At 38.0% G+C, this 13,127-nt stretch overlaps 1 protein-coding gene across 2 annotated transcripts in view; it reads left to right on the top strand.

The window, feature by feature from the left end:
- SOAT1 (sterol O-acyltransferase 1) overlaps positions 1 to 13,127 on the top strand; it is a 45,910-nt gene that overhangs the window by 11,073 nt on the left and 21,710 nt on the right. The window contains exon 2 of one of the 2 annotated variants that reach the window (XM_007448522.1): positions 3,260 to 3,318. The exons of the other annotated variant lie outside the window; for it this stretch is intronic. Within the exon in view, the coding sequence (XP_007448584.1) occupies positions 3,260 to 3,318 (59 nt within the window). The remainder of the gene's footprint in view (positions 1 to 3,259; positions 3,319 to 13,127) is intronic. 2 annotated transcript variants of the gene reach the window in all.

The following is a 13,127-nucleotide window of genomic DNA, read 5'->3' as shown; positions in this document are numbered from 1 at the left end:
CTTTCCAGTCCCTGACTCCTCAAAGCCAGTTTGAATGGTGGTTAGGTTATTTATGGATAGACAGATTCCTTTTGGGAATGATGCACGGGTAGTGAGAATTAATCTTTGGCGTCTTCTTTCCCATCCCCCCATGGTAATTAGTTGAAGGGAAGAAGTTTCTGTATTCATTTATTTATGAAGTAGATATAGCTTATTTATGAATCCATGGTCTGATCATAGATGGTAGAGAACTAAATAAAAGTATTTTTACAGTTGATAGAAAAATCAAATGGATATTTGTTTTACCTTCATATTTCTTACCTAATAAGTTACCAATTTGGGAATATTTTCAAAATTTATCCTCTCCTATCCATTCTCAGCGCTATTGTTTTGGCTTATGGCGACATCATTTCTTGTCAGGATTTATTGCATTTCTCTTATGTGGTCCTTTCTTCCTCTCCTGCCAGAGAGTGGGGTTTTCCAATATCAGATCAGTTACTCTTCTGCTTAAAATTCTTAGTTTCCTCAAAGCCCTTGTGATACGCACAGGCTCTCCGTGATATGACCTCTAGACTCCTTCCCAGTCATAAACTTCACTATTATCAACAGTTGAAGATATTATTTCACTATTTGCCGGCTTCTGTTGTTGGTGTTGATGAGTCAGACACTCAGCATAATGGCAGTTCTCTTGAAGGTGATATTTTCTTTCTGGGTGCTTTTAAGAGTCTTTTTGTTTTCTGTTTTGTTTTTAAATAAACCTCTGTGTTACACAGTTTCACTATGATGTATCTTTACCCTGCTTGGGATTCTTTGATCTTCCTTTGAGGATTGGCTTTTTTTTAACACTTCCAGAAAGTTCTCAGCCATTATTACTTCAAATTTTTCCTCTCCTTATAGAGCTTTTATTAGGTGCATTTTGGATCTTCACATTCTCCATGCCTTTTTTCCAAGTGGAATATTGTGAAACGATATAAAGAATCAAAATGTCCAATAGAGGATTAAATAAGTTCTATTTCAGCCATAAAAATAGAATAGTAGACCAAAAAAAATGATGTGGAAGAATATATAATGATATGCAAAGATATTAACAATATGTTAAATGAAAACAGGTTACGAAACAGTATTCATAATGACTCTGTTTTTATAGTATGTATATTTATAATATTATATTTAATATTATTATTTAATTTTTGCCAAAGTAAAAGGACAAATAATAGTTACCAAAATGTTAATATTAGTTACTTGAACATCATAGGATAATGAGCTATCTTATTAGATCGTTTTTTTGAGGCTTGGATTTTTAATTTTCTATAAATGGGAGGGGGAGTCTGTTTTCATTCTCTTGTGTATTTACCTAGGGGTGGAATTTCTGGGTTAAATGGTACCTCTGTGTTTACCTTTTGAGGAACTTCCAGACTTTTTCAAAAGCATTGTGTCATTTTACATTCTCACCAGCAATGTAGGAGGGTTTTAATTTCTCCATGTTCTGGTCAAAGCTTTTTTCTCCTCACTTAAAAAACTCTGTTTTGGGACTTCCCTGGTGGCGCAGTGGTTAAGAATCCTCCTGCCAATGCAGGGGACGCGGGTTCGATCCCTGGTCCGGGAAGATCCCACAACTTCTCAGTTGCTCCCAGGTCTCTGGAGCAACTGAGCCCGTGGGCCACAACTACTGAGATTGTGCTCTAGAGCCTATGAGCCACAACTACTGAGCCCATGCGCTGCAACTACTGAAGCCTGTGCGCTCTAGGGACTGTGTGCCGCAACTACTGAAGCCCGTGCGCCTAGAGCCTGTGCTCCGCAGCAAGAGAAGCCACCGCAATGAGAAGCCCGTGCACCGCAACGAAGGGTACCTCCTGCTCACCACAACTGGAGAAAGCCCACACGCAGCAACGAAGACCCAACGCAAACAAAAAAATTAAAAATTAAAAAAATAGTAAATAATAAACTCTGTTTTATTTGTACCAAGCTTATAAACATCATTGTTATAATTGTTTATTAACACTCTCTAATTGTATTACAGAAAAGCTATCACATCCAATCCCTGAAATAATGCTCTTCTCAAAATTTCCTGCTTGTACAACTCTTTTTCTAGCTTTATTGAGATAATTGACACATAACATTGTATTAGCTTAAGGTGTACAATGGCCAACACTTATGTGTTTTTTGTTTTGTTTTGTTTTGTTTCTGTTTTTTTTTTTTTGCAGTACGCGGGCTTCGTACTGCCGTGGCCTCTCCCGTTGCGGAGCACAGGCTCCGAACGCGCAGGCTCAGCGGCCATGGCTCACGGTCCCAGCCACTCCGCGGCATGTGGGATCTTCCCGGACCGGGGCACGAACCCGTGTCCCCTGCATCGGCAGGCGGACTCTCAACCACTGCGCCACCAGGGAAGCCCACTTATGTGTTTTTGATTATAGCCATCCTAGTGGGTATGAAATGATATTTCTTTGTGTGGTTTTTTTTTTTTTTTTGCGGTATGCGGGCCTCTCCCTGTTGTGGCCTCTCCCGTTGCGGAGCGCAGGCTCAGCGGCCATGGCTTACGGTCCCAGCCACTCCGCGGTATGTGGGATCTTCCTGGACCGGGGCACGAACCCGTGTCCCCTGCATTGGCAGGGGGACTCTTAACCACTGCGCCACCAGGGAAGCCCATTTCTTTGTGGTTTTGATTTGCATTTCCCTGATGGCCAGTGATATTGAGCATCTTTTCAGATGGTATTGACCATTTGTATATCTTTTTTGGAGACATGTCTTTTCAGATGCTTAAGTTGGACTATTCATCTTTACCATTGAGTTGTAGGAGTTCTTTACATATTCTGGATGCAGGTTCCGGATCAGATTTGCAAGTATTTTTCCCCGTTTTGTGTCTTTTACTTCTTTGGAGCAGAAACTTTTTTTAAAAAAATTTTTGACGAAGTCCAATTTATTTAAATTTTCTATTGTTGCTTGTACATTTTACTACTCATAGTTGCAGGATCCATTCACAGAAACTCATTTCCTGTACTGTCAGAATTTCCTATACTGTCAGCATCCTATGATTAATATAGTTGTAAGTACTGTGTACATATAGTAGTTTTGGTTTTTTTCAACTTAGCATTTTTATGTGTAAATTTCCTTCTATTTATATTGCCCATGCTTCATTTTTAAGAGTTGTGTCATGTTTTGTGGTTGTACTATAGTTTACATAGTCGTCATTTTTTGCTTGTTTTTCAACTTCACGATTTAAATAATGCTGATAGGTAACTGTCTCCATCAACTTAAAAGTGATATTTTTTTCTTTCCTTAGGTCGGATTGATTTAAAACAGCTGATAGCAAAGAAGATACAGTTGACAGCAGAGGCAGAGGTAAGTAACTCCCTCTTCCAGAAACAAAAATGTAGAGTTTTAGGGTAAAGAGTTTTATTCAGTACAATTTTTAATGCTAAACAGTGTAAAGAGTTATTTACCTTTCTTAGCAGTCGACATGAAACAGGAAAATAAGGTCTGCCATCTCATCATCCTACATAAGAACCAGATTGTTTTTTGTTTTTTTTCTGTACTATCATCCATCACTCTCATTTTCTGGCTTTTTCCAGTAAAACTCAATTTTAGCAAACATGATACAGTTGAATGCTTGTGTAAGTGCTTGTGTAGGTGCTTTATGAAAGTATCTATCATGTTTCATAGTAAATAATAGGCCTTCAGTAAACATTGAATCTGAATTTAGAAGTAGATTCCCTGTTATGGATGTAGAAGAAATAGAAATATCAACTCACAAACAACATCAAGACATTTCATGGAATTCCTGGCCGTCCAGCAGTTAGGACTTGACGCTTTCACTGCGGTGGCCCGAGTCCAGTCCCTGGTCGGGAAACTAAGATCCTGCAAACTGTGTGGCACAGCCAAAAAATAAATAAATAACAGACGTTTCAAGCAGGGCAAACAGTTCTACAAGTTAGAATTCAGCAGTGCCCTCAGGAAATTCTGGAGGTCAAAGAACACTTAAAAAAAACAAAAACAAAAAAACCTGGGACTTCCCTGGTGGCACAGTGGTTAGGAGTCCTCCTGCCAATGCAGGGGGCACGGGTTCGCGCCCTCATCTGGAAGATCCCACATGCCACAGAGCAACTAAGCCCGTGCGCCACAGCTACTGAGCCTGCACTCTACAGCCCGCGAGCCACAACTACTGAGCCTGCACGCCTAGCGCCCGTGCTCCGCAGTGGGAGAGGCCACCCCAGTGAGAGGCCTGCACACTGCAGTGAGGAGTGACCCCCACTTGCCGCAACTAGAGAGAGCCCGCACGCAGTGACGAGGACCCAATGCAGCCAAAAATAAATTAAAAAACTAAATAATTTTATATAAAAACAATCTAATACTCTGTGTGCCAAATGTAAGTTGACTTCAAATCCAAGGCAGCCTCTCGTTTTCCCAGTAAGATCACTTCCAAAATTTCTAAGGTTTTTAAGAGTCCTTTGAAATACAACGTGTCTGTTATTCTTTTTAAAAATTTATTTCAGTGAATGGTTTCCTCCAAGCATATGAATAACTTGTACTAACATAGGCTTAGTGGAAATGCTTGGGTTTTGGAGTCAGACAGACCTGCCTCTGTAACCTACCTTGTGAACTTAGGCAATTTGCTTATCAGTTTATTCATTCCTTGACACTGTTTTGAACACCTTCTACATGTCAGGCACTGTTATTAGCACTGGGATACATAACTAATCAAAATAAAGGGCCCTTTCTTCAGGAAGCTCACATTCTAACATAGGAGATTAGTCAATAAATAATAAACCTGAAAAGCAAATAACTCGTATGGTACAAAAATACATAAGTGCTCAGCAAAAGAAAAAAAATTATTGGCCAACTTGAACATATGAACATCCAATGATGTGGAAGAAATAGCCCTGTTTTTATTAATTTAGTTACATATGCATGCATGTATATATGCATTTATATAGAATACTGTAAATTTAGATATTTTTATCCTGTTTCATAAAACAGTATATGCAAGATTGTTTGCATTCACTTTGATATTAGTGTCTTTGTAATGGTGAGAGCTAGTTTTTCAGTTATTTCCAGTCCTGGGGTATTTTCACTGTCATCTCGTTTGTTGGAGATCCAGCACTTTTTGAGTGCAGGGATGGTGCTCTCACTAGACATTTTACTACAAGTACCTATTTGCTTAACATTGCAATATCTCTCTGCCCCGACCCCCCAATTCCGGAGGTATATATGTGTTTTCTACAATATAAGCACTTTACATTGCTTTATAAAGTGGTATCTAAAAGGTATATTGACTATACTTGAAACTGAGAGTCTAGACTCCTAGTTAATAGTGTGTTACATTTTATTTTTCCTGATTCCATTAGGTTACCTGTGTAAGCCTTTAAAACTACAGTGATCAAGGCCATTTCTGGTGAATGTCTTTTCCAGTTAAAAATTTGTTGTCCCATTATAAGAGATTGAAGACTTGATGATTTGGTAACTTGCACTTCTCTGAGGGATAATTTATAATTTTGGCTAACAAAAGAAAACTTTAGTTTGTAGGCATATGTGCTATTTTTAAGGGCCCATTCTTGCAAATTTAGTCATTACAATAAAGAAATTTTGTTTTTATGGCACCAGAGTAGTCCTGACCTTTATTCCTCTAGACGGGCTGGACACCTTCCATTCCTTTTCAGATTCCCCTTCTGTTCCTCTTTTGCTCCTTGTCCCCTTCCCAGAAAGAACACAAAGCCCTTACTGTGCTCTGCTTGTGAGGGAAAGTTTTCACATTCGTGAAAGCGCAGTCCATCCCTGCTGTCATTGCTATTTATTTTAAAAATCTGAGGTGGGAGGGGAATTTTAAAAAAATATAGCATCAGTAACCCAAAGAGGAAAGGGAATGTGGAGTGAGAAGTAAAAGGGGGAGGGGAGAGGGGGAATGGAGGGAATGTTTCAAGGATTTAAGCTGAACTTTGTTTTTAAGGAGAATATACTTCTCTACTTTATATATGAATCAGTGAATAATATTATTCTTTAGTTTGGTCAGTTGGAAAGATTTGAAGGAGAGAGAAAGAAATGGATGAAGTAAGGGAATAGAAGCTGAGGGAAAGGTAGAGGTTGGTTTAGCTAGTATTATTTATTACTCTGTGTTGTGCAAGACTTGTTCCCGGTTATTGGAGGAGGGCATGGCTTGAATAGAGGTATGGAGGAAAGAAACTTAAACTGTGTCTTGGAAATTACACTTGATTAGCATCTGTGCCCCTGGTGGAGCATGACAGAAAGAAAAATAAATTTGGGCTAGATTGTAAGGCTTTTTTTCCTATCTTCATGCCCTTGTTCATGAAGCTCTTCCTACTTGAAATTTCCTTTAACTTCCTACCTTCACCAATCAAAATACTGTATATCCTTCAAATTCTCACTCAAATGCTGCTGCTTCTAAAGGTTTCTAGTGCTTCCCTGGTGGCGTAGTGGTTGAGAATCCGCCTGCCAATGCAGGGGACACGGGTTCGAGCCCTGGTCTGGGAAGATCCCACATGCCGCGGAGCGGCTGGGCCCGTGGGCCACGACTACTGAGCCTGTGCGTCTGGAGCTTGTGCTCCACAACAAGAGAGGCCATGATAGTGAGAGGCCCGCGCACCGCGATGAAGAGTGGCCCCCGCTCGCCGCAACTAGAGAAAGCCCTCGCACAGAAACAAAGACCCAACGCAGCTGTAAATAAATAAATAAATTAATTAATTAAATTTTAAAAAAATTAAAGTTTTCTAAATACCCCAGCTTGAAATGATGTCCTCCCTTTTATACTTCTAAGGTCTTAGCATATATGCTATTTGTTATACACTGCTTATTCTGAGTGAATCACCAGAATTCCTTTGGGGAACTTATGGACGATTTGACTTAGGAGTGTTTTAATTGGCAATTTGGTATCTGAAGAGATTGAACATCTTGCCATTATTAATTAATTGCAGTGTTTTTGAGGGAGATACATTAGGAATGCTATACTTATATTAAAGTTGAAGAGACTCTGTAGAGTTTGGAGACACTGAGACCAGATTGGAAGCTACTGTAATATTTTAGTATTCTAGACTGAGAAAATAGGGACAGGGAGGAGAAGGGAACTGCATTTAGAAGTCCTGTTATGGGCTAGGCCTTATGTTAGGTAGGTGCTTTATGTATGTAATCTTATTTACTTAAATTATCCCATTCATAACAGTGATGTCTAACTGGTTATGTTTTTCTGTTGTTTTGCTTTGTTAGTAACATTTACTAACATGAAATGACCATTGAGGTGGCAGGTATGTGAATATTGTTCAGAGCCATGAAATTTACTTGTTCTTTTCCCTTTTGGGTTTTTAGAAATAATTTTAGAGAGAAATGAAAATGAACAATCTTTCTAGTCATTTGTAATTTGGTGTCATGTTCCAACCCAGCTGGCCACTCTTACCCTAATGTTTAAAGTAAGACCACTGGACTAGTTATCTCCGGGGTCCCCTTCAGCTCTAACAGTCTGTGTCATCATTGTGTAGTTAACTTAAACTTTTGCTCCTAATTCTCCACTTCCTGCTGTAAAGGGAATAGATAGCCTCTAGCGCTTACTGGGCAACTCTTTCGGCTCCATGGCACTAGAGTTGTCAGATAAAATACAGTATGCCTAGTTAAATTTGAATTTCAGGCAAACCATAGATAGTTTGTTGGTCATCATGCAATATTCGGGACATACCTAGACTTAAAAAGTTAGTTGTTTATCAAATTCAAATTTAACCAACTGTCCTAAATATATATATTGGGGGGGTGTCTCCTGTATTTTTATTTGCTAAATATGGCAACTTACAAAGAATTCAGTGAAAATTTATATCTACAGATAGAGGAGCTCCTATTAAGGAAAGGTGTGAAGAAGGTTGTCAAGTACTGAGCAAGCTCTTTAGTCCTAAGGGAAGAGAAATGAGAGAGGTGATGACATTAGTGGGTTGAACTGATTGAATTTTTTAAGGTCACTTCTAGGTCTAAATGCTGTCATAAAAAAACTTTGAAGTACTTAATTTAAAAAAAATATGGTGCTAGTGGGGTCATAGAGCACTGTGTAACTCTGAATCATGATCTTTTGAAATCCTTAGAATTGTAACAAGCCTTTAAAGATCTTGGAACAGTCCAAGGGAGATTCAAATGATTAGGTTCCAACCAGCTACATCAGAGCTACATTCTCTACATTAGTAGAGAAATTAGCTTTGTTTAACATTGTTTTATATTTTTTCTATTGGTTGCAGATAACAGAAACCTACTTTGCCTTATTTAAGCATAAAAGGAAGTGTATTTGAAAGATTAAAGTTAGAGGATATAGAAAAAATAAAAATACAGTTGTTACAAATAAAGAATGCAGACTTCGAAAACAAAAGAAAGCCACAACCCAACAAACCAAAATTTAAATGTTCATAATTGGCAGCACAAAAGAAAAGTTCTCTCCTGACATGTATCTTGGCAGTCTGAACGCCCCCAGAAAATTGTGCCAAAGAGTTTAGAAAACAAACATATCATAAAAGTAAACACAAACAGCAAATTTCAGGTAACTATTTTGGATTGCAAACAAGGATAAATTTAATGTTTAAACAATCTGATAAAATAACCATTTGGAAACTGCTTGGCCTTCTGTTCTCTTTTATTTGATTGATTATAATGCGGTATTGGTCTCTTGCTGCACTTCAAAACCAAGTAATCAAAACAGGAATATATATGTGTGTATATATATATACACATATATATATATGTTAGAACTCTTGTGATGAAAATGGCACTTGAAAAAGGTTATATTTTTCCACTGAAGTTGAAGATTAATAAAATGGTGTCAAAACAAAACAAAACAAAACAAAACAAAAAAAAAAAAGGAAGTGTATTTGAAAGATTAATGTATCTCATAGAATCCTAGGAGAAGTTGAACACACTCAGGCTTTGGAAAGGATATTTATTTTAATGGCAAGAGTTCAGCTATTTCTGAATTTTTCAGTTAATAAGGTTTCCAGTTACGCTTTCTAAGCTCAGAGTTTCAGGTCTATGAGAGAGAGAATTGAATTTTATTTAGAAGGGCAGGGCCATATAGTACAGCCCTAACCTGGACATGGGGTGCCTGTCCTCACCTTTGAGGACAGTTTCCAGAGGAAAGTGAGTATGTTGAGAAGAGAAAAGAGGCTATCTTTACTATTGATGTTTGTAGAACTTTTATTAATGTACACAATTTTATAGAGGAAATGTTAGGTCTAGTGTGAAAATTGAAGGGATGAAAAATTACTTTCTATTTCTGCTTCTTAAAAATACATATTTATATTTTGTTTGCTTCTTAATATAGCATTTTTATTGTTGTTTTTCATATCAGTATCTAGTGCAGTTGCCTGACCATTAAATGAGCAATCTGTAATGAGTATAACTCAAATGGCATGTCTGCAAACGAGGCCTCCTCTTCATGGCTTATCACTTGTTCAAGTAAACTAAAGAAGTTTTTGGATAGTGCCAACTTATTTGATTTGTTGGCAGACTGCTGGAAAGACAAGTCTAAGTGTTTTCTGCCCAGAAATTCTTTGATCATTTGTATAAGTTGAGATTAGCTTGTGCCATAATAGCAATACAAGATGAACACAAGTAACTGTGGCTTAAACAAGGTAGAAGTGCATTTTCCTCTTGTATAAATGATCCAGAGGCGAGAGGTCCACAGCTGGTATTGGTGACTCTGGTCCTCAGCGACTCCTCCTTCTACCTCCCTGCCTCACCATTTGTAAGCTGTGATTTGTCTTCTCATTGTCCAGGTGGCTTCAGCCATTTCATCTGAGTTTCAAAGAGCAGAATTGATGTAGGGGAAGAAAGGGGGCAAGGAACAGGTACCAGCTGTCTTTTTTTTTTTTTTTTTTTTTGCGGTATGTGGGCCTCTCACTGTTATGGCCTCTCCCATTGCAGAGCACAGGCTCCGGACGTGCAGGCTCAGCGGCCATGGCTCACGGGCCCAGCTACTCCGCAGCATGTGGAGTCTTCCCAGACTGGGGCACTAACCCGTGTCCCCTGCATCGGCAGGCGGATTCTCAACCACTGCACCACCAGGGAAGCCCCCCAGCTGTCTTTTAAGGAAGTTTTTCTGGAGGTTTTGTGAAACCGATTCTGCTTGTACCTCATTGGCAAGAACTTAGTCACCTGGCCACACCTAGGTGCAAAGGGAGACTGGGAAATTTATTGATTCTGGGCATTTAGGTGCCCAGGTAAAAATTAGGGGTTCTAGTACTAAGGAAGGGGGTGGGAAACGTTAGGTTGACAATTAACAGTCACTATAATAACTATCCATTGTAGTTTACTACCCCTGATCTTCTGGTCAAATCTTACCTTATTTTGGCTGTGTAAGTGTGACTACATTCTTCTATTTCCCTTTCTGCCTTTTCTCATTTTACTTAAATACATAAATAAATGTATTAGTCTCTAGTCTGCTTTGATGAACCTTGGGAAAGTCAGTTCATTGTTCTTTATGATTTCATCACTTATTTACAAAATGAAGAAATGTACCTGCCGCATTGCCCCTTAGGAATGTTCAGTAATTTAGTTCCATGAACAACACTTACTTGGTTCCTTTGTCTGTCAGGCACTACATTAGGTGCTGAAATTTTGAAGACGTCGTTTCTCTTCTCATGCTAGCCGAGAATACTATGTATAAAATGGATAAGCAAGAGGAACAGCAATTGAGTTAGATACCTTTAAAAGGTTCATTGAAAGCTATAAGGTGATGTCACTGTAAATTGGTATTCTTGGTAAGAAATTACATGATTTTAGAGCTCTGTTGAAGATCTTACAGGTGATGGTTACTCTCTGTTTTGTAATGTCTCTGGAAACAAGAGAACACTGTGCTGTGTAGTATAATTCACTTGGCAGCTTTTTTTTTCCATAGTGCCAAACAAAGATCAGTGGCATCTTAGATAAGGTACTTTCTTTTAGAAAAAAAGTGCAAGGTTTACAAGATTTTATTTTAATGTTATGATACCATATCACAACAGGAGGGTTGTTTCAAGAACAGGAGGAATATATTTTCTTAATTAATGTATTTTTTTTCTGATTATAGAAGTAATATAGGCTCATTGCAGAAAATTTATGAGACAAAGTATAAAAAGGAAACACTCACCACCCATATGCCCACCACTTGGAGATAATATTTTGGTTTATTTTCTCCAGTAATTTGTTTTCCTTTTTATATCGTATGCACAGATCCAAGTAGACACATGCAGGCATGTGTGTCAGATACATTAGCAAAATCAGCATCCATTTATATATTCAGTTGTATATTTTTCTTAACATCATTTTGTGGCTTCTTTTGTGTTAAAATATTCTTTGAAAATGTGATTTTTAAAAAATTATTTCATGATAGTCATTTGTACGGATGCATCATTTGGTAACTACTGGGAATGTAATATTTTTACTCCTTTCTGGTTTTCTGGCATTTAATAATGGCTAATGAAGTGAAGGACGTAGGCAGTGATGATGAGAAACTGTATGTATTATATACCATTTGGATAGTTAAGATGCAGGAGCTACCTAAGTAGATTAAGGTAAATAAATGTGTTTCAGCTCAGTTTAGACTGATAACAATATGATATCAAGAATATTGTAGTCTAACTTAAATTGGGAAATAGCCCAGGATGAATTTTATTTTAAATAAAAAGGGATTAAAATTCAGAGCTCTAATTTGATTAGTTCCTGGTTTATCTTGAACCTTTGGCTTCCTGTATTAAGGATTATGTAACAGTTATACTCAAGACTTTTTTTGACTATGTAGGAGGAATTTATTACAGTGCACTGTTTAGGACTTTAACCCTCTTCTACATTGATGCCTGCAAATGAAATGTTTGTAATAGAACTAAGCCAAACAACACCTTTTTACTAGATTACCTACCATTTTCAGGCTACATGTATGTACATCATTGACTTTTTAGGTTTTACTTTTTTGGCTTATGGTGCTAATCATATAGAAACTATTTTATATAAAGTACAGTGGAAAGCAATATAATGTAATGCGAACTCTGAGGTCAGATAGACTGGAGTTCTGATCTAGTTCTATAGCCTACAAGCGGTGACCTTGGGTAAGTCACATCACGTGACTTATTCACGCTTAGATCTCATATGTAAAATAGGAATTCTGTTGCCTACTTCAAAGACTGTTTTAAGACTAGAAATAATATTTAAAAGGCCCTAAGAGAGTATCTAGCATAAAGCAGTCATTCAGTTATTAACAGCCATTATCAATAATAAGAACGGTAGTGATTTTTAGTCCCTTTCCCTTTATATTTTCCACAGAGAAATCAGGGCTATGTAGTTTTGTTTTGTTTTAGATATCTACTTTCTGCCTTATAATAGATATTGAATAAAGCAAGCAGTGGTATGAGTAGGGGTTTTGGGGGCAGGAGTTGATATCAAAAGCTGTTTGGAAATATGTTTAACACCTACAGTCTTGGCAGTTGTTTTGCTGAGAGATGACTGTAGAGTGGTTAACAAATAGACATGGTTTTAAAGTCACGTTGGGGAGATAGACATTAAGACACCAAAAAATAGAAATATAAAGCATTTTAGATTGTATTAAGTACAATGATGGAAAAGAATAAGATGCAGTATACGTTAGAGTGAATTGTTAGGGGAGCCCTCTCTTGGGGATTCAATTTAAACACTGTATTACCTGTTCTGTTGTGTTACTTGCTTTGCCCGAAAAGGTCAGATTTCTGGTTCAATGCCACTGTGAGGTTAAAAGATTCTCTGTGCAAAGCCAGGCGGTAAATCAGAGAAACAAGTAATTCATGAACTAGTGATATGACCTTGTGGAGTCAGAGTATAATATATATATATATTTTTAAAATTTATTTTATTTATTTTTGGCTGTGTTGGGTCTTCGTTGCTGCACGTGGGCCTTCTCAAGTTGCGGCGAGCGGGGGCTACTCTTCGTTGCAGTGCTCGGGCTTCTTATTGCGGTGGCTTCTCTTGTTGTGGAGCATGGGCTCTAGGTGCGCGGGCTTCAGTAGTTGTGGCTCGAGAGCTCAGTAATTGTGGCTCACGGGCTTAGTTGCTCCGCGGCATGTGGGATCTTCCCGGACCAGGGCTCAAACCCATGTTGCCCTGCATTGGCAGGCGGGGGGTTTTTTTTTTTTTTTTTTTTTTGTTTTTTTGCTTCCTACTCTTTTTGTGTG

The sequence above is a fragment of the Lipotes vexillifer genome, unplaced genomic scaffold (assembly GCF_000442215.2).
Source record: "Lipotes vexillifer unplaced genomic scaffold, Lipotes_vexillifer_v1.1 scaffold76, whole genome shotgun sequence".
Lineage (NCBI taxonomy): Eukaryota > Metazoa > Chordata > Mammalia > Artiodactyla > Lipotidae > Lipotes > Lipotes vexillifer.
Note: the sequence above shows the minus strand (reverse complement) of the source record. Positions and strands in the feature narration are given on the sequence as shown.